Below are 23451 nucleotides of genomic sequence, written 5' to 3' on the forward strand. Positions count from 1 at the left end.
TAACCATTTTAGAAAAAATGTTGACCGAATGTATCAAAAACCTTAAAAAGTTTATGTCCACAGAAAAAAAGTAAGATACAAAATAAATACTGAAAAGAATGTTCAACCTAATGCAAATAGAAGTAACAGTGAGTTTTGATGTTGTTTGCTTACAAGACTGACATTTTGACAATGATTAAAATGGCTGCCCTCTGCTGGTGAGGTTGTAAGAAAATGTGTCCTCCCTCTTGGTAGCTGTTGTTGGAACTCCAAATTGATGTGATTGCAAACTTTTCCAGAGAGCAATTTGGACATAGGTACCAGAAATTTTCATGTGTGTATCCTCTGATATAATTCTACATCTTAAATATATATTCTGATGAAATAATCATAAAAGTAGGCAAAGAAGCATACATAAGGATATTTGTAGTATAACTAATCATATGGTGGTATAATTTAGAATGGTTTTAACTTATTTTTTCTTGTTCATTCATTGTTCCTAACTCTTTAAATTTTCAAACATACAAAAAACGTTAAAGGAAAGTGCAATAATTACCCTACTACTTGGAGTTGATTGTTAACATTTGGCCACCTTTTTTCTCTTTTTGTACTTTTTAAATTTTATTTATTTATTTATTTATTTATTTATTATTTATTTTTACAGTAGGTCCTTGTTGGTTATCTATTTTATCACAGACTTGGTCATCTTTAATTTATCTAAATCTATGTGTATGCTTACTTTTTCTAAATCATTTGGAAGTGAAATGCAAGCATAATGACATTTTACTTCTAAATACATCAGTAAGCATCTTCTATAATACCATAATAACATTAGCACACCTAAGAAAATACCCTAATATCATCTAACATCCAGACAAGTTTTGCACGTTGCCCTTGGTGTTGTCTCTAATTCTTTTCCCTATGGTATTGATTTCTTGAAGAGACTAGACCAGTTGCATTGTAGAATGTTCTTTTATTCCAGATTTGTCTGTAAGTTTGCCCTTTATGCTTTCAGTATTTTTTGGTATTTTTGGCTTGAGGTTAGCAGGTGTTAATATTATTCTCGGGGAAAACAAGAAATTAACTACCCAATAATCCCACTTCTAGGATTTTTTCCTAAGGCAGTAGTCCAAACCAAATATATATATTCATTCATTGCAACATGATTTACAAATATTAAAAAAATAATGAAAGCAACCTACATGTCCAAATAATAGAGGATAAGGTAAAATCTATGTGTTAGAGTATTATATAGTCATTAAAATGTTTGTAAGATTATAATGACATAGAAAATGGACACAATATAATGGTAAGTGAAAATAGTATGATACCAAACTATACAAAATATATCATCACAAGTCTATAAATATATAAATTTGTATAAACACAGAAAAATGTTAAAATGTATATAAAATATATTGGCAATTTACTTATGAATGAAGTTTATTTATTTTATAATTTTCCATGTTTATCAAAATTCCATAATACATGTGTTATTTTTATAATCAGAATATATTTAAATATATTTAAAAGTAGTTGTCTCTTATTGATCCCAGCTCTGTCTCACTAAAGTATCATACATTCATTCAACAACATCCATCCATGGCAGTTAATTCTGCCTTCTTTTCTCTCTTTCACTCCTTTATTTATTTGTCCTCTAGAGGTACGTGTTATTATCTGCAGCCCACATTACTTGAAACCCTGGCTGCTCACCATCATTGTACACAGTTCCCTCGGAGTCTTTCTCATAAAAGACCCCATGAGGCTGTATGCTGAATGGCTGGGAGGCACGGTTGTAGAAGATCACCTGGATGGTGTCACCCACCTCAGCCCGGATCACTGGCCCTGGAAAATGGGAAGGAGAGACAATGGTAATGAAAACAGGATGATCAGGTAGGATGGAAGTAGGAGAGGGAAGAAAAGAAAAAAATAAGTGAAAAATATAGAGAACTTTTCCCTCTGCAATAATAAGAATAATCTTTTTCAGGTATATTGCAATTTACAGTTATAAAAAGCACTTTAAAGTCCACCATCTCATTTTGATCTTCAGTCACCATTCTAAGGTATAAAAAGCAGACGATATCTTCATTTTTCAGATGCAGCTCAGAGAGTTGGAATTGATCTGCCCAAATTCAAATGACTGATTAGGAAGAGAACCACGTCCTGAAGCCAGGGTTTTGTCCTACTCCACTGTCAGGTCCAATCCCATTTCCCCAGTTCCCACAACTGCATTTCCTGCTAGAACTCAACTAAAAATCTGAGCTTGCCTCAATCCTAAACTGAATTGAAACAGATGAAATTATTATAACTTCTAGTCAGTTCCTGGACTAGGTAATCTAGCCATGACTTCTACACTTACCTTTCTTCCACTACCTACCACATCTAACCTAGCCTGGAACACTTTGAGATCAAGAAGAAATACCAAGACAATACCTTGAGTACTTTGGTGGCTCTAACCCTAGTTCAGGGTTTCTGGTGTAGTTTTTACTCAATTGCTACTCCTAGTGCTGCACCTCTATTCAAAGAATTGGAACCAATACCCCACTTACAATAATGGAAAAAAACAACTATACAAAAGATAAACAAAGAAATGAAGACAAACCACACAATAGACCAACTAGATATAATATATACAGAACAATCTACCCAACAAGAACAGAATACACATTCTTGTCAAGTGCACAGAGAACACATTCCAAGATAAACCATAAGTAAGGCCACAGATTAATCTCAATAGACTTAAAAATATATCATACAAAGTACTGTCTCCATCCACAATGGGATAAAGTAAGAAAATAATAACAGAAGGAAAACTGGAAAATTCACAAAATTGTGGAAATTAAGCAACACACTTTTAAACAACCATTATATCAGAAAAGAGATCATAAGGGAAATTACAAAATATGTAGAGGAAAATGAAAATGAAAATGACCACACAACATACCAAAAGATGAGAGGTAGTAAAAGCAGTGCTAAGGGGGAAACTTATACCTATAAACACATTTAAAAAACAAGAAAGTTTACAAACCAACAGCCCAACTTTACAACTTAAGGAATTAGGAAAATAAAAGGTAACAAAAGCCAAAGCTAGCAGAAGAAAGGAAATTATAAAGATTAGAGCAGAAATAAAATATAGAATAGAAAAACAATTTTAAAAATCAATGAAAATGAATATCAAGAACCTTCAAGATGGTGGAGGAGTAAAACGTGGAGATCACATTCCTTCCCACAAAACATCAAAAATACATCTACATGTGGAACAACTCCTGCAGAACACTTACTGAATGCTGGCAGAAGACCTCAGACTTGCCAAAAGGCAAGAAACTCCCCATGTGCCTGGGTAGGGCAAAAGAGAAAAGTGAAAAAAAAAAGACAAAAGAATAGGGATGGGACCTGCACCTCTGGGAGGGAGCCGTGAAGGAGGAAAAGTTTCCACACATTAGGGAGCCCCTTCACTGGCAGAGACGGTGGGTGGACAGTGGGGAAGATTTCGAGCCATGGAGGAGAGCACAGCAACAGGGACACAGAGGGCAAAGCAGAGAAATTCCCACACAAGGATAAGTGCTGACCAGCACTCACCAGCCAGAGAGGCTTGTCTGCTCACCCACTGGAGCAGGAGGGGGCTGGGATCTGAGGCTCTGGCTTCGGAGATCAGATCCCAGGGAGAGGACTGGGATTGGCTGCATGAACACAGCCTGAAGGAGGCTAGTGCACCACAGCTAGCCAGAAAGGAGTTGGGAAAATCTCTGGAACTGCCTAAGAGGCAACAGACCATTGATTCGGGGTGTGAGAGGAGAGGAGATTCAGAGCACTGCCTAGATGAGCTCTATAGATGGGCACGAGCAGGGTGTGAGAGGAGAGGAGATTCAGAGCACTGCCTAGATGAACTCCATAGATGGGCGTGAGCTGCAGCTATCAGCATGGACAGCAGAAGCAGGCATGAAACGCTAAGGTTGCTGCTGCAGCCATCAAGAAGCCTGTGAGCAAGCACAGGTCACTATCCACACACACACACACCTCCGCCCCCCCAGGAGCCTGTGCAGCCCGCCACTACCAGGGTCCCGAGATCCAGGGACAACTTCCCTGGGAGAACAAATGGTGTGGCTCAGGCTGTTGCAACATCACGCCAACCTCTGCCACCTCAGGCTCACCCTGCATTCTGGACCCCTCCCTCCCCCTGGCCTGAGTGAGCCAGAGCCCCCTAATCAACCACTCCTTTAACCGCATTCTGTCTGGGTGGGGAACAGACAGCCACAGGAGACCTACATACAGAGGCGAGGCCAAAACGAAAGCTGAACACCAGGAGCTGTGTGAACAAATAAGAGAAAGGATAATCTCTCCCAGCAGCCTCATGAGCAGCGTATTAAATCTCCATAATCACCTTAATGTACCCTGCATCAGTGGAATACCTGAATAGACAATGAGTCATGCTAAAACTGAGGTGGTGGACTTTGGGAGCAACTGTAGACGTGGGGATTGCTTTCTGCATCTAATTTGTTTCTGGTTTTATGTTTATTTTAGTTTAGTATTTAGAGCTTATTATCATTGGTAGATTTGTTTATTGATTTGGTTGCTCTCTTCCTTTTTTATAACATATATATTTTTTCCTTTTTCTCTTTTTGTGAGTGTGTATGTGTATGCTTTTTTGTGTGCGTTTCTGTATAGCTTTGTTTTTACCATTTGTCCTAGGGTTCTTCTCTCTGTCCATTTTTTTGTTTTTCTTTTTCTTTTTGTATAATTTTTAGTGGTTGTTATCATTGGTGGATTAGTTTTTGGGTTTGGTTGCTCTCTTCTTTCCCTCTTTTTAAAATTATTTTTTACTTTTTATTTTTAATATTTTTTTCTTTTAAATATTTTATTTTATTTTTCTTTCTTTTATTCCCCCCCTTTTTTTTTTTGGAGCTGAATGACTGAGAGGGTCTTGGAGCTCCAGTATGAGCCTCTGAGGTGGAAGAGCTGAGTTCAGGATATGAGTCTACCAGAGACTTCCTGGCCCCACCTAATATCAAAAGGTGAAAGCTCTCACATAGATCTCCATCTCAATGTTAAGACCCAGCTCCACTCAACAAACAGCAAGCTGTAGTGCTGGACACCCTAGACCAAATAATTAACAGGACAGAAACATAACCCCACCCATTAGCAGAGAGGTCACCTAAAATCATAATAAGTTCACAGACACCCCAAAACACACCGCTGGATGTGTTCCTGCCCAGCAAAAAGACAAGATCCTGTCTCATTCACCAGAACATAGGCACCAGTGTCCTCCACCAGAATTCCTACACAACCCACTGAAACAACCTTACCCACTGAAGGCAGACAACTAAAACAACGGGAACTATAAACCTGCAGCCAGTGAAATGGAGACTCCAAACACAGTAAGTTAAGCAAAATGAGAAGACAGAGAAATAAAGAGCACATGAAAGAGCAAGGTAAAAACCCACCAGACCAAACAAATGAAGAGGAAATAGGCACTCTGCCTGAAAAACAACTCACAGTAATGATAGTAGATGATCCAAAATCTTGGAAATACAATGGATAAAATACAACAAATGTTTAAAAAGGACCTAGTATACTAAAGAGCAAACAATGATGAACAGCACAATAAATGAAATTAAAAATTCTGTAGAAGTAATAAATAGCAGAATAACTGAGACAGAAGAATAGATAAGTGGCTTGCAAGATAAAATAGTGGAAATAACTACACAGAGAAGAATAAAGAAAAAAGAACAAAAATAATTAAGGACAGTCTCAGAGACCTCTGGGACAACATTAAATGCATCAACATTCAAATTATAGGGGTCCCAGAAGAACAAGAGAAAAAGAAAGGTACTGAGAAAATATTTGAAGAATTATAGTTGAAAACTTCACTAATATGGGAAAGGAAAGAGTCAATAAAGTCCAGGAAGTACAGAGAGCCCATACAGGATAAATCCAAGAAGAAACACGCCAAGACACATATTAATCAAACTATCGAAAATTAAATACACAGAAAAAATATTAAGAGCAGCAAAGGAAAAGCAACAAATAACATACAATAAAATTCCCATAAGGTTAACAACTGATTTTTCAGCAGCACCTCTGCAGGCCTGAAGGGAGTGACAGGATATATTTAAAGTGATGAAAGGGAAAAAACTACAACCAAGATTCCTCTACCCAGCAAGGATCTCATTCAGGTTCGATGGAGAAATTAAAAGCTTTACAGGCAATCAAAAGTTAAGAGAATTCAGCACAACCAAACAGCTTTACAACAAATGCTAAAGAAACTTCTCTATGCTGGAAACACAGGAAAAGGAAAAAAACATACAAAAACAAACCCAAAACAATTTAGAAAATGGTAATACTGACATACATATCAATAATTACCTTAAATATAGATGGATTAAATGTTCCCACCAAAAGACATAGACTGGCTACATGAATACAAAAACAAGACCCATATACATGCTGTCTACAAGAAACCCACTTCAGACCTAGGGACACATACAGACTAAAAGCGAGGGGATGGAAAAAGTTATTACATGAAAATTGAAATCAAAAGAAAGTTGGAGTAGCGATAGTCATATCAGACAAAATACACTCTAAAATAAAGACTACTACAAGAGACAAGGAAGGATGCTATATAATGATCAAGGGATCAGTCCAAGAAGAAGATATAACAATTGGAAATATTTATACACCCATCATAGGAGCAGCTCAATATATAAGGCAAATGTTAACAACCATAAAAGGGGAAATCGACAGTAACCCAATAAGAGTAGGGGACTTTAAGACCCCACTTTCACCCATGGACAGATCAACCAAAATGAAAATAAATAAGGAATCACAAGCTTTAAATGATACATTTAACAAGATGGACTTCATTTGGTATTTATAGGACATTCCATCCAAAAACAACAGAATAAAATTTCTTCTCAACTGTTCATTGAACGTTCTCCAGGATGGATCATATCTTGGGTCACAAACCAAGCTTTGTTAAATTTCAGAAAACTGAACTCATATTAAGTATATTTTATGACCACAACTCTATGAGGCTAGATATAAATTACAGGAAAAATGGGTAAAAATTACAAACACATGGAGGTTAAACAATACACTACTTAATAACAAAAAGATCACTGAAAAAATCAAAGAGGAAATAAAAAAATACCTAGAAGCAAATAACAATGAAAGCAAACTGACCCAAAACCTATGGTATGCAGCACAAGCAGTTCTAAGAGGGAAGTATATAGCAATACAATCCTAACTTAAGAAACAAGAAAAATAAACAACTTAAACTTACACCTAAAGCAATTAGAGAAAGAAGAAGAAGAAACAACAACAACAACAACAACATAAAACAAAAACCCGCCAAAATTAGCAGAAGGAAATAAATCATAAAGATCAGATCAGAAATAAATGAAAAAGTAGTGAAGGAAATGATAGCAAAGATCAATAAAGCTAAAAGCTGGTTCTTTGAGAAGATAAAAAAATTGATAAACCATTAGCCAGAATCATCAAGAAAAAAAGGGAGAGGACTCAAATCAATAGAAGTCAAAATGAAAAAGGGCAAGAAACAAATGACACTGCAGAAATACAAAGGATCATGAGAGATTATGACAAGCAACTATATGCCAATAAAATGGACAACCTGGAAGAAATGGAGAAATTCTGAGAAAAGCACAACCTTCCAAGACTGAACCAGAAAGAAATAGAAAATATAAACAAACTAATCACAAGCACTGAAATTGAAACCATGATTAAAAATCTTCCAACAAAGTCCAAGACCAGATAGCTTCAAAGGCGAATTCTATCAAATATTTAGAAAAGAACTAACACCTATCCTTCTCAAATTCTTCCAAAATATAGCAGAGGGAGGAACACTCCCAAACTGATACTATGAGACCACCATCACCCTGATACAAAACCTGACAAAGATGCCACACACACACACACACAAACTACAAGCCAATATCGCTGATGAACATAGATGCAAGAATCCTCAACAAAATACTAGCAAACAGAATCAAACAGCACATTAAAGGGATCATACACCATGATCAAGTGGATTTTATCCTGGGAATACAGGATTCTTCAATATATGCAAATCAATCAATGTGATACACCATATTAACAAACTCCAGGATAAAAATCATATGATCATCTCCATAGATGCAGAAAAATCTTTGACTAAAATCAACGTCCATTTATTATAAAAACCCTCTGGAAAGTAGGCATACAGGGAACTTGCCTCACCAAAATAAAGGCCATATATGACAAACGCACAGCCAACATCATTCGCAATGGTGAAAAACTGAAACCATTTTGACTAAAATCAGGAACGAGACAATGTTGCCCACTCTCACCACTATTATTCAACATAGTTTTCGAAGTTTTAGGCACAGCATTCAGAGAGGAAAAAGAAATAAAAAGAATCCAAATCGGAAAAGAAGAGGTAAACCTGTCACTGTTTGCAGATGACATGATACTGTACATAGAGCATCCTAAAAATGCCACCAGAAAACTACTAGAGCTGATCAATGATTTGGTAAAGTAGCAGGATGTAAAATGGAGAAATATACCATATTCTTGGATTGGAAGAATCAACACTGTGAAAATGACTCTACTACCCAAAGCAATCTACAGGTTCAATACAATACCTTTCAAACTACCAATGGCATTTTTCACAGAACTAGAAAAATTTTTTTTTACAATTTGTATGGAAACACACAAGACCCTGAATAGCCAAAGCAATAGTGAGAAAGAAAAACCAAGCCGGAGGAATCAGGCTCCCTGACTTCAGACTATATTACAAAGCTACAGTAATCAAGACAGTATGGTACGGGCACAAAAGCAGAAATATAGATCAATGTAAGAGGATAGAAAGCCCAGAGATAAACCCATGGACTATGGTCACCTTATCTTTGACAAAGGAGGCAAGAATACACAATGGAGAAAAGACAGCCTCTTCAATAAGTGGTGCTGGGAAAACTGGACAGCTACATGTAAAAGAATCAAATTAGAAAACTCCTTATCACCATACACAAAAATAAAGTCAAAATGGATTAAAGACCTAAATGTAAGGCCAGACGCTATAAAAGCCTCAGAGGAAAACATAGGCATAATACTCTGTGACATACATCACAGCAGATCCTTTTTGATCCACTTCCTAGAGAAATGGAAATAAAAATAAAAAGAAACAAATGAGACCTAATGAAACTTAAAAGTTTTTGCAAGCAAAGAAAACTATAAACAAGATGAAAAGACAACCTTCAGAATGGGAGAAAATATTTGCAAATGAAGCAACTGACAAAGGATGAATCTCCAAAATATACAAGCAACTCATGCAGCTCAACAGCAAAAAACAAACAACCCAATCTAAAAATGTGTAGAAGACCTAAATAGACATTTCTCCAAAGAAGATATACAGATTGCCAAGAAACACATGAAAGGATGCTCAATATCACTAATCATTAGAGAAATGCAAATCAAAACTACAGTGAGGCATCACCTCACAACAGTCAGAAAGGCCATCATCAAAAATCTACAAACAATAAATGCTGGAGATGGTGTGGAGAAAAGTGAACCCTCTTGCACTGTTGGTGGGAATGTAAATTGATACAGCCACTATGGAGAACAGTATGGAGGTTCCTTAAGGAAACTTAAACTAGAACTATCATATGACCCAGCCATCTCACTACTAAGCATATACCCTGAGAAAAACATAATTCAAAAATATCATATACCACAATGTTCATTGCAGCACTATTTACAAAAGCCAGAACATGGTATCAACCTAAATATCCATTGATAGATGAATAGATAAAGACAGTGTGGCACATATACACAATAGAATAATACTCAGCCATACAAATAATCAAAATTGAGATATTTTCAGTGAGGTGGATGGACATAAAGACTGTTATACAGTGTGAAATAAGTCAGAAAGAGAAAACCAAATACCGTATGCTAACAAATATATATGTAATTAACAAAAATGGTTCTGAACAACTTAGAGGCAGGAGAGGAATAAAGACACAGACCTAGATAATGGGCTTGAGGACATGGGGAGGTGGATGGGTAAGCTGTGTGAAGTGAGAGAGTAGCATGTACATATATACACTACCAAATGTAATATATATAGCTAGTGGGAAGCAGCTGCATAGCACAGGAAGATCAGCTTGGTGCTTTGTGTCACCCTAGAGCGGTTCGATCGGGAGGGTGGGAGGGAGATGCGAGAGGGAGTGGATATAAGGATATATGTATACATATAGCTGATTCAATTTGTTATACAGCAGCAACTAACACAACATTGTAAAGCAATTATACTCCAATAAACATATAAAAAATCAATGAAACCAAAAGTGGTTCTTTAAAATGGTAAACAAAATTTAAAAATCTTTAGTTAGATGGAGTAAGAAAAAAGTATAGGAGATTCATATTACTAAAATCAGAAATGAAATTGGGGACATTACTACTGATTCTACAGAAGTAAAGAAAAAATGTTTATAAGATATTATATAAAAAGATTATAAGAAATATTATTAAAAAGATAATTTGTTTGTAAACCAACAAATTGGAAAACCTAGATAAAACAGACAATTCCTAAAACAGAAAACCAACTAAGCCTTAATCATAATGTAATAGAAAATCTGAAAGACCTATTAAGAGATTGAATCTGTCATCAAAAATTTGGGAACTAAGAAAAGCCCTGGACCTGATGGCTTTATTTGTGAATTCTACTAAACATTTAAAAAAGTAATACCAATTCTCAAATTTCCCCAAAAAAATTGTAGAGGAGGGAATACTTCCTAAATTATTCTATGAGGTCAGCATTACACTGATATCAAACCCAGGCAAAGATATTACAAGAAAACCACACATCAATATTACTTATGAACACTGATGCTAAAATCCTCAATGAAATACTAGCAAAACAAACTCAGTTGCATATTAAAAAGATTACACTGTAAAGCAATGATACTCCAATAAAGATGTTAAAAAAATAAATAAAAATACATTCAATTCTTAAAAAAGCAAAAAAACAAAAACAAAAACATTACACACCATGACTAAGTCAGTTTTATTCCTGGAATGCAGGAATGTTTCAACATACAAAAATTAATCAGTGTAATATGTTAACAAAATGAAGGGAAATAATGATCATGTTGATTGATGCAGAAAAAATACTGGACAAATTTCAACACCTTTTAATAATTTTAAAAAATCCAGAAACTAGGAATAGGAGTCTACTTCTATATAATAAAAGCCATATATGAAAAACTCACAGCAAACATCATACTTGATGTTGAAAGACTGAAAAGTTTTCCTCTGAAATCAGGAAAGAGCAAGGATTCCTGCTTTTACCACTTATATTCAACATATTACTGGGACTTCTAGCCAGATCAATTAGTCAAGAAAAAGAAATAAAAGATATCCAAATTGGAAATGAAGAAGTAAAATTATCTCTGTTTGCAGATGATAAGATCTTTATCATACTTATTTAGAAAATCCTAAAGTGCCCACAAAAAAACTTAGAATCAATGAATTAGGCAAAGTAGTAGGATACAAAATCAACACACAAAAGTCAGTTGCACTAACATTGAAAAATCTGAAAAAGACATTATAAAAGCAATTCCATTTATAATACCATGAAAAAGAATAAAATACTTAGAATTTATTTAACCAAGGTTGTGAAAAATTTGTAGAATTAAAACTACAAAACATTGCTGAAATAAAATAGACATAAAAAATGGAAACACATTGCATGTTCATAGGTCGAAAGACTTAATATTGTTAAAATGTCAATACTACCTATAGATTCAGTGAAATCTCTATCAAAATCTCAATGATGATTTTGAAGAAGTGGGAAAACCCTTTCTAAAATTCATATGTAATCTCAAGGGACTCCAAATAGCAAAATAATCTTGGGGAAAAAAGAACAAACTAGAAGACATCACATTTCCTGATTTTAAAACTTATTACAGAGCTATGGTAATCAAAACAGTGTGATATTGACATAAAGACAGACATATAGACCAATGGAATAGTATAGAGAGCCCAGAAATAAATAAACCCTTGCAGATATGAGGATAGTCTTTTAAACACATGGTGCTGGGAAAACTGGATTTTGATATGCAAAAGAATGAAGTTGAACCCTTATATAACACCATATGCAAAAATTAAATAAAAGTAGATCAAAGATCTAAATGTACCTAAAACCATACAACTCTTGTCAGTAAACATAGGGCAAAATATTCAGGACTCTGGATTTGGCAATGATTTCTTGGATATGACACCAAAGACACAGGTAACTAAAAAAATAAATAAATAAATAAACATATTGTATTTCATGAAAAAAAATTTGTGTGCATCAAAAGACACTACCAGCAGAGTGAAAAGGCAGCCCACAGAATGGAAGAAAATATTTACAAATCATACATCTGACAGGGGATTAATATCCAGAATATATAGCGAACTCCTAAAACTCAACAGCAACAAAATAATCCAACTAAAGATGCACAAAGGACTTGAATAGACATTTTTTTCTGAAGAAGATATACAAATGGCCAATGGGCACATGGAAAGATGCTCAATGTCACTAATCATCAGGGAAATGCAAATCAAAACTACAATAAGCCAACTCCTCCCACCCATAAGGATGGATACTATGAAAAAAATCAGAAAATAAGTGTTGCCAAGGATGTGTAGAAATTGGAACACTTATGCACTGTTGGTGGGATTGTAAAATGGTGCAGTCACTGTGGAAAACAGCATGGTGGTTACTCAAAAAATTAAAACTACAATTACCATAAGACCCAGCAATTCCACTTCTATGTATATACCCAAAGTAATTGAAATCACGTCTCAAAGAGACATTTGTACACCCATATTCATAGCAACATTATTCTAAACAGCTAAAATGTGGAAGAGAACCAAGTGTCCATTGATAGATGAGTGGATAAGCAAAACTACAATGGAAATTCTGCAATATACTACAACATGGATGGACCTTGAGGACATTATTCTAAGTGAAATGTTAGTCACAAAAAGACAAATATTATAAAATTCCAGTTATATGAGGTACTTAAGTTAGTCAAAATCATAGAGACAGAAAGTAGAATGGTGGTTGCCAAGCACTAGGGGGAGGGAAGAATGGGTAGTTATTTTTTAATAGTATAGTGCTTCAGTTTTACAAGATGAAAAGAGTTATGGAGATGGGTGGTGGTGATGGCTGTGCAATGCTATGAATGCATTTAATACCATTGAACAGTGCACTTTAAAATGGTTAAGATGGTCAATTTTATGTTATGCATATTTTACCACAATAAAATATTGAAGAAAAACAAGGACTGGGGACCAATACTGAATACCAGCTAATGATAGCTCCTTACTACTCGCCACCCACCCTTTTTCCCAAACCCAGGTGGGTTTCTGCTCCTTATATCTCCCCATCCAGCTAATGAAACAGCAATTGTCCATGTTCAGGTCTCCTAAAATCAACTGGCAGAAACCTATCCCCAGAATATGGTTCATTACATTATTTCATTTTCAAAGTTTTCTCCCATCTGATCTATCTTATTTCCTGCTCTACCAAGTGACTAAGCCACACCCAACCTTCCTATAGTATTTCAGTGCTATACAGTGCTTTAGGCCTTCTAGATACCTTCTCTAAGGTCAGGGCCTAAGCTTTGTTCCATATCCCTCACCATAGCAAGCATGTCTGCATGTCATGCCAATCTGCTCCTGGTCCCATATTACCAAGAACATGAACAGTCTTACTGCCTTATATAGCCCTTCAGAAATACACCTAGAGAATAACGTTTAAAAGTGTGATATGTACAACACTGCTATCAGAAGATGTTCAATGAAAAAAAGCTTTCAGTAGTAAAGTAAATATAAGAAATGCTATATACACTACTCCCATTTTGGAGATTCATGATGAACAAAAATAAATCCAAGGCTCTGGGAAGCCTGCATCAAAGAACACTATTTGACTGTTTAACTTAGTGTTTTGCAGACAAATTCAGACCTATAACACTTTCTCACAAAACACTCATCTCTTGGGACTTGCTTTGGGAAATGTTGGTCTAAAGTGTGTTTCTAAGCTGTCATCAGCCTCCAGTTTCTAAGCCCTTCCCAATTATCTGGCTCTAGTCAATTAAATTCACAAGTTAAGGATTCCTCACCCAGGATTCCAAGATGCTTATCTTCCTCCAGCTGCACCTTTTCCTGGAATGTCTCATCTTGGAAGGCTTCATATCGAACTTTCCAGTAAGTACCTCCGATTCGGCTAGAGCTTTTCTGGAAGAATTTATCTGAGCCACTGGCATATAAGGAGGCAAATTTCAAATGATTTAGCCATGTGTCAAATAGGTTTCCATCTCACCCTTTTTCTCATCAAGTTATGGATCTTTGTGATTAGGAAGGACCTCAGAGATCATCCAGGTTAAATTCCACCCACTGAAGATATCTCCTCTGGTGACAACACAAATTAGCAATACACAGCTTCTGCTTGAGCTTTCCAAGATCAGGGAACTCATTTTCAGAGAAAGCAATTCCTTTTACTGTCGTATAGAAATAGGCTGAAATCTTCTTGCTTGTAAGTTCTAAACACTGAGATCAGTTTTGTTCTCCAGAGTTAAGTAGTCTTACATCTGTCCTTAATCATCCTCAGATACTCAAGATCCTTTCTTCCCTTAATCAATAATATCTTTTTTCAAAAATGAAAACCCACTAACTTAGCAAGACCAGCTTCAGATTCTTAGAAGCCATGCTGACACCCAACTGCCTACTTTCCTTTGTTTTCTGTAGATTCATTCCATTATGTCCTACTGGAAGAATAAACATGATTGGGTGTCCTAGGATATTTCTCCATAAACTCTCTTAGTCATCTATCAAGTGCCTCTTTTGAAAAACCTTGAATCACTGATAGACCAATGAGTCAGTATAACTTAAGGCCTAGCAACTGATTAGGGCACTAACCTTCTACTCTATCTTGCCCACATCTGAGTCATGGATGGGGCATGAGAATTTGGAGAAATTCCTCCAAAAGGATGAGCACGGAATGGCCACAGGCAGGTTGCTTCCCCTCTTCCTACACTTCTCAGAGTGCATTTTACACTTCAGCTTAAATGCCTCCTTCAGACTATGGTAAAGAAAGGAAGGAGCAAAGAGGTAAATAATTAGTAAATTAGAGTTGGAGAAATGCCATTTTAAATGATCTGGTCCCACCTGGACCTTCTTTTCTGCTTGGACTCTTTGCTGGGAATATGACATAACCATAAAAAAAGCTTTATAGCTCCCCAAGAGCAAGCACTTCTGGGGGCCACAAGAATTTGGCTATCAGTTGTGTGCCATGTAACTTCAGGCAAACAATGTCTGTGATCTCCAAGTGAAGTGAGAGACTTCTGAGAGGGAGTAATAGGTGTTTGTGGTTGGGCCCAGGAGTAGGGAGAGGGAATACACTACCTCTTACCTGCCTGGCTCCTTCAAATTCTTCCCCGTACTCCCATCATGCCCCATTGGTCCGTAGTCCCATTGAATCTCATGGGCCTCAATGAAGTACTGCCGGACTTTGCCTGTGAGTAGGTTCATGGGAGGTGCCATGGAGCAAGACTTGATCTTGTAGAGTGCTTGCATGCCATCTGCAGGAAGAACATCATGGCTAGCTCCATTCTGCCCAAAAAATCTTCTACCCAGGTGACTCAGCTTTCTCCTTCTCCTAATGTTTCCCCTTTCCACCTTCCACTAGGCTCTTTACCCCTGCCTCCAAATGGGCTACTTTCTCTCACTCCTAAAGAGCCTAGCTGGGAGAGAGGGAGCCTGTGTGGGAATTCAAATATCTCCACCTGCTCACCATCTCTGACTCATTTACCAGACCCTTGCTCTTGCCTCTGCAAAATGCTTACATTTTAACAACATCACAGAGCTTGAAGTAAAAATACCTGAGTTCATGTCCTAAACTTATCCTTATCTATAGGACCTTAGGCAAGTAACTTCCTAGACCTGAGATTAACCCCTGATTTGTAAATGGGAAGAATAGGGAAATCTACCACACTAGGCCCATGGGAGCATCAAATTTTAAAAAGAGGAGTAAGTTATTTGTAAAGTGGGAAGCTCCCAAAGTAATGGAACATCATCTATACATGAAGATGAAGCTTCACACTTGGGACTGTCAGGAAAATTTAGATTCTAAGTAGCGTTTCCAAATGCGGAAGATGTTACATTGAGGCATAATGGTAATGGATGATACTGTGTTATATTTGCTTGGCTAATTATAGAGGACATTCAGGCACATTATCTCATTTGAGTCTCACAACATCCCAAGGATATTTGAAATTTGAAATCATAAATCAGAGGCATGAAGAAGGAGGAGGTAAGGATATTTATTTTTTTTGAATGTGTACTATATGCCAGACCCTGTGTCAGGTAATTTATATATGTTATGTCCTTCAGTCCTCATAACTAGCCTGTGAAGCAGACTTTTAATGTCTCCTTTTGAAGATTAAGAAAATTAAGGATCAGAGAGGTTAAGTAAATTGCCCAAGATTACATAACTAGTCAGAGGTAGAGTTGAGATTTAAGCGCATATATATATATATATATATATATATATATATATATATATATATTTTTTGTGTGTGTGTGTGTGTGTGTGTGTGTGTGTGTGTGTGTGTGTGTGTGTGTGTGTGGTACATGGGCCTCTCACTATTGTGGCCTCTCCCACTGCAGAGCACAGGCTCCGGATGCGCAGGCCCAGCGGCCATGGCTCACGGGCCCAGCTGCTCCGTGGCATGTGGAATCCTCCCGGACCGGGACACGAACCCGTGTTCCCTGAATCGGCAGGCAGACTCTCAACCACTGCGCCACCAGGGAAGCCCGCACCTAGATTTTAACTGCAAATTTGAGTACTCGTTTTCTTCTCTTGTATCCAGGATCTTGGTCTCATCATTCCCTCGTCTCTAAGGTTCAAAATCTCATTATCTCTCTGAAACCTCATTACAACTTGATATGGTAGGAATCATTATTGCAATCCTCATGAGGAAACAGACTCAAAAAAGTGATACGTCTTATCAAAGGTAACTAACTGGTGGAACCAGGTTTTGAATCCAGGCTTGTCTGGCTCTAAGGCTTATGTTTGTTTCACTATTGCACTGCATCCCTAACCTCCATCCACATTCATACTCTCTTACCCAGGTACATTTGGTACTGAGGGCAGAACCTGGACAATGGAACATGAATACCTGGCTCCTATTGGGTCAAACTTACCATTCCAGAATCAATATCCCACCAGTCTATAATTCCTCACCTACTCAAATCCACTTTCACATACTCATATATCACTTTCATGACACTCACTTGATTTACCATACTTCAAATAATTCTAGAAAGTGAGAGCTGAAGAAGATCTTAGAAACTATTTAAACCCAATCCCCCATTATATATATATATATATATATATATATATATATATATATATATATGGCAAATGAAGCATAGAAGTGGGAATGGGTTTTTCCAAAGTCACACAGTGATTTCTTCAGTTTTCCACAGAGCTGAGACAAGTTGAACCTTCTAATCACCTACCTAATGCTCTTTCCATTGTCTCATAGGTTCCTCTGCTCCTCTGATGTTACTCACTGCACAGGGTCATTACCTCAACCATTCTCCTTCTAAAAACCAAACCTTCTAAACCTATTGCTGTTGGATTATAACTAGAGTGTCACTACTTGTCCACAATACTACATGATCTCCTGAAGAAGGCTTACTCTTCTTTAACTAATTACTTCTTCACTCGCTGTTCAATTAGCAGCAAATATTATCAAGTCTTAATTCCTTAGAATTCTGAGCAAAAAAAAAAAGCAGCTTAAAATTTCACTCATCCATTCCTATACCACCTTATGTTAGAGATGGGGAAGATGAAACTCAGAGAGCAATGCCCCAGGTCACCTTGCAATTTAATGGCTGAGCCAGGAAAGAACCTGGAATCCGAGAATTCTAATCTAATGTTTTATCATTTATATCCAACTATCTCACCTGAAAGACTAATCTTATGTCTCCAGGTCAGAAACCCAGTCTCCTGTTAACCATCACTGCCACCTACGTCCTGTATCTGAAAGATCAGAGATGTTGGATCTCACCTTGCAAGTGACTATTCACCTGACAGCTAATTAACCAGGTGCCAGGTTCCTGGGGTACCATCTCAGCAGTCACAAAAGTGGCTGGAAAGATATGAGCCACATCAGTTCGGTGGCCTCGGATGGTCAGCATCTGTCCATGGAAGAAAGCTGTGTGGACATCTACCTCATTGCCCATGCCAAACAAGTGCCAGGCCACACGCTTCTGTGCACACATGCTCAGATCTGGTAAGTTTCCAAAGACGAATCCATTGATTGCTGTAAAAGAAAGTATCAGAGTTAGGAAAGGACAGCCCAATGAGAGAGGCCTTACCATCTGACAATAATAATAGATAACAGTTAGATGAGGATTCAAAGAGCACACTGTGCTGACCATATGTATTATCTTATATAAATCTCACAAACATCCCTGGGAAATAGGCAGAATTCACTGTTATTATGGAAAAAAATATGAAAATCAAGGCTCAGAGAGCTAAAGTTACTTCTCTCCCAAGACCACAAATTTATTATGTGGTAGAGTCAGTATTCCAACCCAGAAATCTGAGGAAGCTTTCTAAGAAATTCAGTTTATTTTACAAACTTTCTTTCCATCTAAGCCAATTTCCTTTTGAAATTTCCACAGGACAGTTGTCAAGTTCGCTAACTAATTATCATAGTTATTACAAGCAATTGGTATAAAACTAAGAGAAATTTGAGCTGTCCAAGCCATTCTTTGCATCTTCCCTCTGAGTTTTTACCTCTCCTTGGGACTCTCTCATTTTGAGCCCACCTCTGTCACCAAGTAAATCACTCCCATAAATAAACGAAAGCAAAATCACTTACTTTCATTTCTAAAATCAGTTCTCTGTCCATGCCTGAGGCTTTCATGCCTTTAGTTTGTTTTAAATTTAATTAAGATGTTAACTCCCTTATGGGAAGTCTTTTATTTTCTCTACAAAATGTGTAATTTTCACAGTTTGCATCCTTTTTAGAAGAAATGTTAACTAATTATATCAGTAGGCAATCCTCACCAAATTGACTTGAGCATATAGTATATGACTTTGGAGTCCACAGCCTGGGCTATTCCACTTTAGAAAGCAGGGTACCTAATGGCAAGAGCATAGACTACGCAGTCAGATATATCAGGGTTGGAATTTTAGCTGTGCCATTTATTTTCTGTGTAATCCTAGAGCCTCGGTTTCCTCATGAGTAAAACAGGGGAAAATCACCTACTACTCATGGTCCTTGTGAGAATTAAAAGGACCAAGGTATGTGAAAACATCGACCAAATGCTAGGCCCAGTGGAGACCCTCTATCAATGTTCACTGTCATAGTGTGGCCACATACTCCCAGCTTACCATGCATCCTATTGCTCTCCTGAAAGGTCTCATCTTCTAAGTCCACTGAGGCAGGGTCTGAGCAGTAAGTGGCAATGTTCTCATTGATATGCCAGCTAAGGTTCTCATCTATCACACTAAAGAGCAGGAAGAAATCATTGTCCACGTCCTGCCTCTGAGGAGGGAAGTTCCCATCCAGGGTTCCTAGGGAAAGTAAGAAAAGAGCCTTAAAGAAACTTCTTTCTTTTTTTTTTTTAATTTTATTTTACAAATTTAATCAGTTATACATATACATATGTTCCCATATCCCCTCCCTTTTGCGTCTCCCTCCCACCCTCCCTATCCCACCCCTCCAGGCGGTCACAAAGAACCGAGCTGATCTCCCTGTGCTATGCGGCTGCTTCCCACTAGCTATCTACCTTACATTTGGTAGTGTATATATGTCCATGCCGCTCTTTCACTTTGTCACAGCTTACCCTTCCCCCTCCCCATATCCTCAAGTCCATGCTCTAGTAGGTCTGTGTCTTTATTCCTGTCTTACCCCTATGTTCTTGATGACATTTTTTTCTTAAATTCCATATATATGTGTCAGCATACAGTATTTGTCTTTCTCTTTCTGACTTACTTCACTCTGTATGACAGACTCTAGGTCCATCCACCTCATTACAAATAGCTCAATTTCATTTCTTTTTATGGCTGAGTAATATTCCATTGTATATATGTGCCACTTCTTCTTTATCCATTCATCCGATGATGGACACTTAGGTTGTTTCCATCTCCGGGCTATTGTAAATAGGGCTGCTATGAACATTTTGGTACATGTCTCTTTTTGAATTATGGTTTTCTCAGGGTATATGCCCAGTAGTGGGATTGCTGGGTCATATGGTAGTTCTATTTGTAGTTTTTTAAGGAAGCTCCAGACCGTTCTCCATAGTGGCTGTACCAATTCACATTCCCACCAGCAGTGCAAGAGTGTTCCCTTTTTTCCACACCCTCTCCAGCATTTATTGTTTCTAGATTTTTTGATGATGGCCATTCTGACTGGTGTGAGATGATATCTCATTGTAGTTTTGATTTGCATTTCTCTAATGAGTAAAGATGTTGAGCATCCTTTCATGTGTTTGTTGGCTGTCTGTATATCTTCTGTGGAGAAATGTCTATTTAGGTCTTCTGCCCATTTTTGGATTGGGTTGTTTGTTTTTTTGCTATTGAGCTGCATGAGCTGCTTATAAATTTTGGAGATTAATCCTTTGTCAGTTGCTTCATTTGCAAATATTTTCTCCCATTCTGAGGGTTGTCTTTAGGTCTTGTTTATGGTTTCCTTTGCTGTGCAAAAGCTTTGAAGTTTCATTAGGTCCCATGTGTTTATTTTTGTCTTTATTTCCATTTCTCTGGGAGGTGGGTCAAAAAGGATCTTGCTGTGATTTATGTCATAGAGTGTTCTGCCTATGTTTTCCTCTAGGAGTTTGATAGTGTCTGGCCTTACATTTAGGTCTTTAATCCATTTTGAGCTTATTTTTGTGTATGGTGTTAGGGAGTGATCTAATCTCATACATTTACATGTCCCTGTCCAGTTTTCCCAGCACCACTTATTGAAGAGACTGTCCTTTCTCCACTGTACATTCCTGCCTCCTTTATCAAAGATAAGGTGACCATATGTCCGTGGGTTTATCTCTGGGCTTTCTATCCTGTTCCATTGATCTATCTTTCTGTTTTTGTGCCAGTACCATACTGTCTTGATTACTGTAGCTTTGTAGTATAGTCTGAAGTCAGGGAGCCTGATTCCTCCAGCTCCATTTTTGGTTCTCAAGATTGCTTTGGCTATTCGGGGTCTTTTGTGTTTCCATACAAATTGTGAAATTTTTTGTTCTAGTTCTGTGAAAAATGCCAGTGGTAGTTTGATAGGGATTGCATTGAATCTGTAGATTGCTTTGGGTAGTAGAGTCATTTTCACAATGTTGATTCTTCCAATCCAAGAACATGGTACATCTCTCCATCTATTTGTATCATCTTTAATTTCTTTCATCAGTGTCTTATAATTTTCTGCATACTGGTCTTTTGTCTCCTTAGGTAGGTTTATTCCTAGATATTTTATTCTTTTTGTTGCAATGGTAAATGGGAGTGTTTCCTTGATTTCACTTTCAGATTTTTCATCATTAGTATATAGGAATGCCAGAGATTTCTCTGCATTAATTTTGTATCCTGCAACTTTACCAAATTCATTGATTAGCTCTAGTAGTTTTCTGGTAGCATCTTTAGGATTCTCTATGTATAGTATCATGTCATCTGCAAACAGTGACAGCTTTACTTCTTCTTTTCCAATTTGGATTCCTTTTATTTCCTTTTCTTCTCTGATTGCTGTGGCTAAAACTTCCAAAACTATGTTGAATAAGAGTGGTGAGAGTGGGCAGCCTTGTCTTGTTCCTGATCTTAGTGGAAATGGTTTCAGTTTTTCACCATTGAGGATGATGCTGGCTGTGGTTTTGTCATATATGGCCTTTATTATGTTGAGGAAAGTTCCCTCTATGCCTACTTTCTGCAGGGTTTTTATCATAAATGGGTGTTGAATTTTGTCAAAAGCTTTCTCTGCATCTATTGAGATGATCATATGGTTTTTCTCCTTCAGTTTGTTAATATGGTGTATCACGTTGATTGATTTGTGTATATTGAAGAATCCTTGCATTCCTGGAATAAACCCCACTTGATCATGGTGTATGATCCTTTTAATGTGCTGTTGGATTCTGTTTGCTAGTATTTTGTTGAGGATTTTTGCATCTATGTTCATCAGTGATATTGGCCTGTAGTTTTCTTTCTTTGTGACATCCTTGTCTGGCTTTGGCATCAAGGTGATGGTGGCCTCGTAGAATGAGTTTGGGAGTGTTCCTCCCTCTGCTATATTTTGGAAGAGTTTGAGAAGGATAGGTGTTAGCTCTTCTCTAAATGCTTGATAGAATTCGCCTGTGAAGCCATCTGGTCCTGGGCTTTTGTTTGTTGGAAGATTTTTAATCACAGTTTCAATTTCAGTGCTTGTGATTGGTCTGTTCATATTTTCTATTTCTTCCTGATTCAGTCTTGGCAGGTTGTGCATTTCTAACAATTTGTCCATTTCTTCCAGGTTGTCCATTTTATTGGCATAGATTTGCTTATAGTAATCTCTCATGATCTTTTGTATTTCTGCAGTGTCAGTTGTTACTTCTCCTTTTTATTTTCTAATTCTACTGATTTGAGTCTTCTCCCTTTTTTTCTTGATGAGTCTGGCTAATGGTTTATCAATTTTGTTTATCTTCTCAAAGAACCAGCTTTTACTTTTATTGATCTTTGCTATCGTTTCCTTCATTTCTTTTTCATTTATTTCTGATCTGATTTTTATGATTTCTTTCCTTCTGCTAACTTTGGGATGTTTTTGTTCTTCTTTCTCTAATTGCTTTAGGTGCAAGGTTAGGTTGTTTATTCGAGATATTTCCTGTTTCTTAAGGTGGGATTGTATTGCCATAAACTTCCCTCTTAGAACTGCTTTTGCTGCATCCCATAGGTTTTGGGTCGTCGTGTCTCCATTGTCATTTGTTTCTAGGTATTTTTAAATTTCCTCTTTGATTTCTTCAGTGATCACTTCGTTATTAAGTAGTGTATTGTTTAGCCTCCATGTGTTTGTATGTTTTACAGCTCTTTTCCTGTAATTGATATCTAGTCTCATAGCATTGTGGTCGGAAAAGATACTTGATACAATTTCAATTTTCTTAAATTTACCAAGGCTTGATTTGTGACCCAAGATATGATCTATCCTGGAGAATGTTCCATGAGCACTTGAGAAAAATGTGTATTCTGTTGTTTTTGGATGGAATGTCCTATAAATATAAATTAAGTCCATCTTGTTTAATGTATCATTTAAAGCTTGTGTTTCCTTATTTATTTTCATTTTGGATGACCTGTCCATTGGTGAAAGTGGGGTGTTAAAGTCCCCTACTATGATTGTGTTACTGTCGATTTCTCCTTTTATGGCTGTTAATATTTCCCTTATGTATTGAGGTGCTCCTATGTTT

At 37.0% G+C, this 23451-nt stretch overlaps 1 protein-coding gene across 1 annotated transcript in view; it reads right to left on the bottom strand.

The window, feature by feature from the left end:
• The window catches only part of HEPH (hephaestin), a 108426-nt gene that overhangs the window by 64131 nt on the left and 20844 nt on the right, over window positions 1-23451 (bottom strand). Inside the window, exons 5-9 of the mRNA XM_060086944.1 lie at window positions 19433-19615; window positions 18099-18353; window positions 15434-15602; window positions 14145-14281; window positions 1693-1824 (exon numbers count right to left, since the gene is read on the bottom strand). Coding sequence (XP_059942927.1) covers window positions 1693-1824; window positions 14145-14281; window positions 15434-15602; window positions 18099-18353; window positions 19433-19615 — 876 coding nt within the window. The remainder of the gene's footprint in view (window positions 1-1692; window positions 1825-14144; window positions 14282-15433; window positions 15603-18098; window positions 18354-19432; window positions 19616-23451) is intronic.

Source organism: Mesoplodon densirostris, chromosome X (assembly GCF_025265405.1).
Source record: "Mesoplodon densirostris isolate mMesDen1 chromosome X, mMesDen1 primary haplotype, whole genome shotgun sequence".
In the NCBI taxonomy this organism is placed as follows: Eukaryota; Metazoa; Chordata; class Mammalia; order Artiodactyla; family Ziphiidae; genus Mesoplodon; species Mesoplodon densirostris.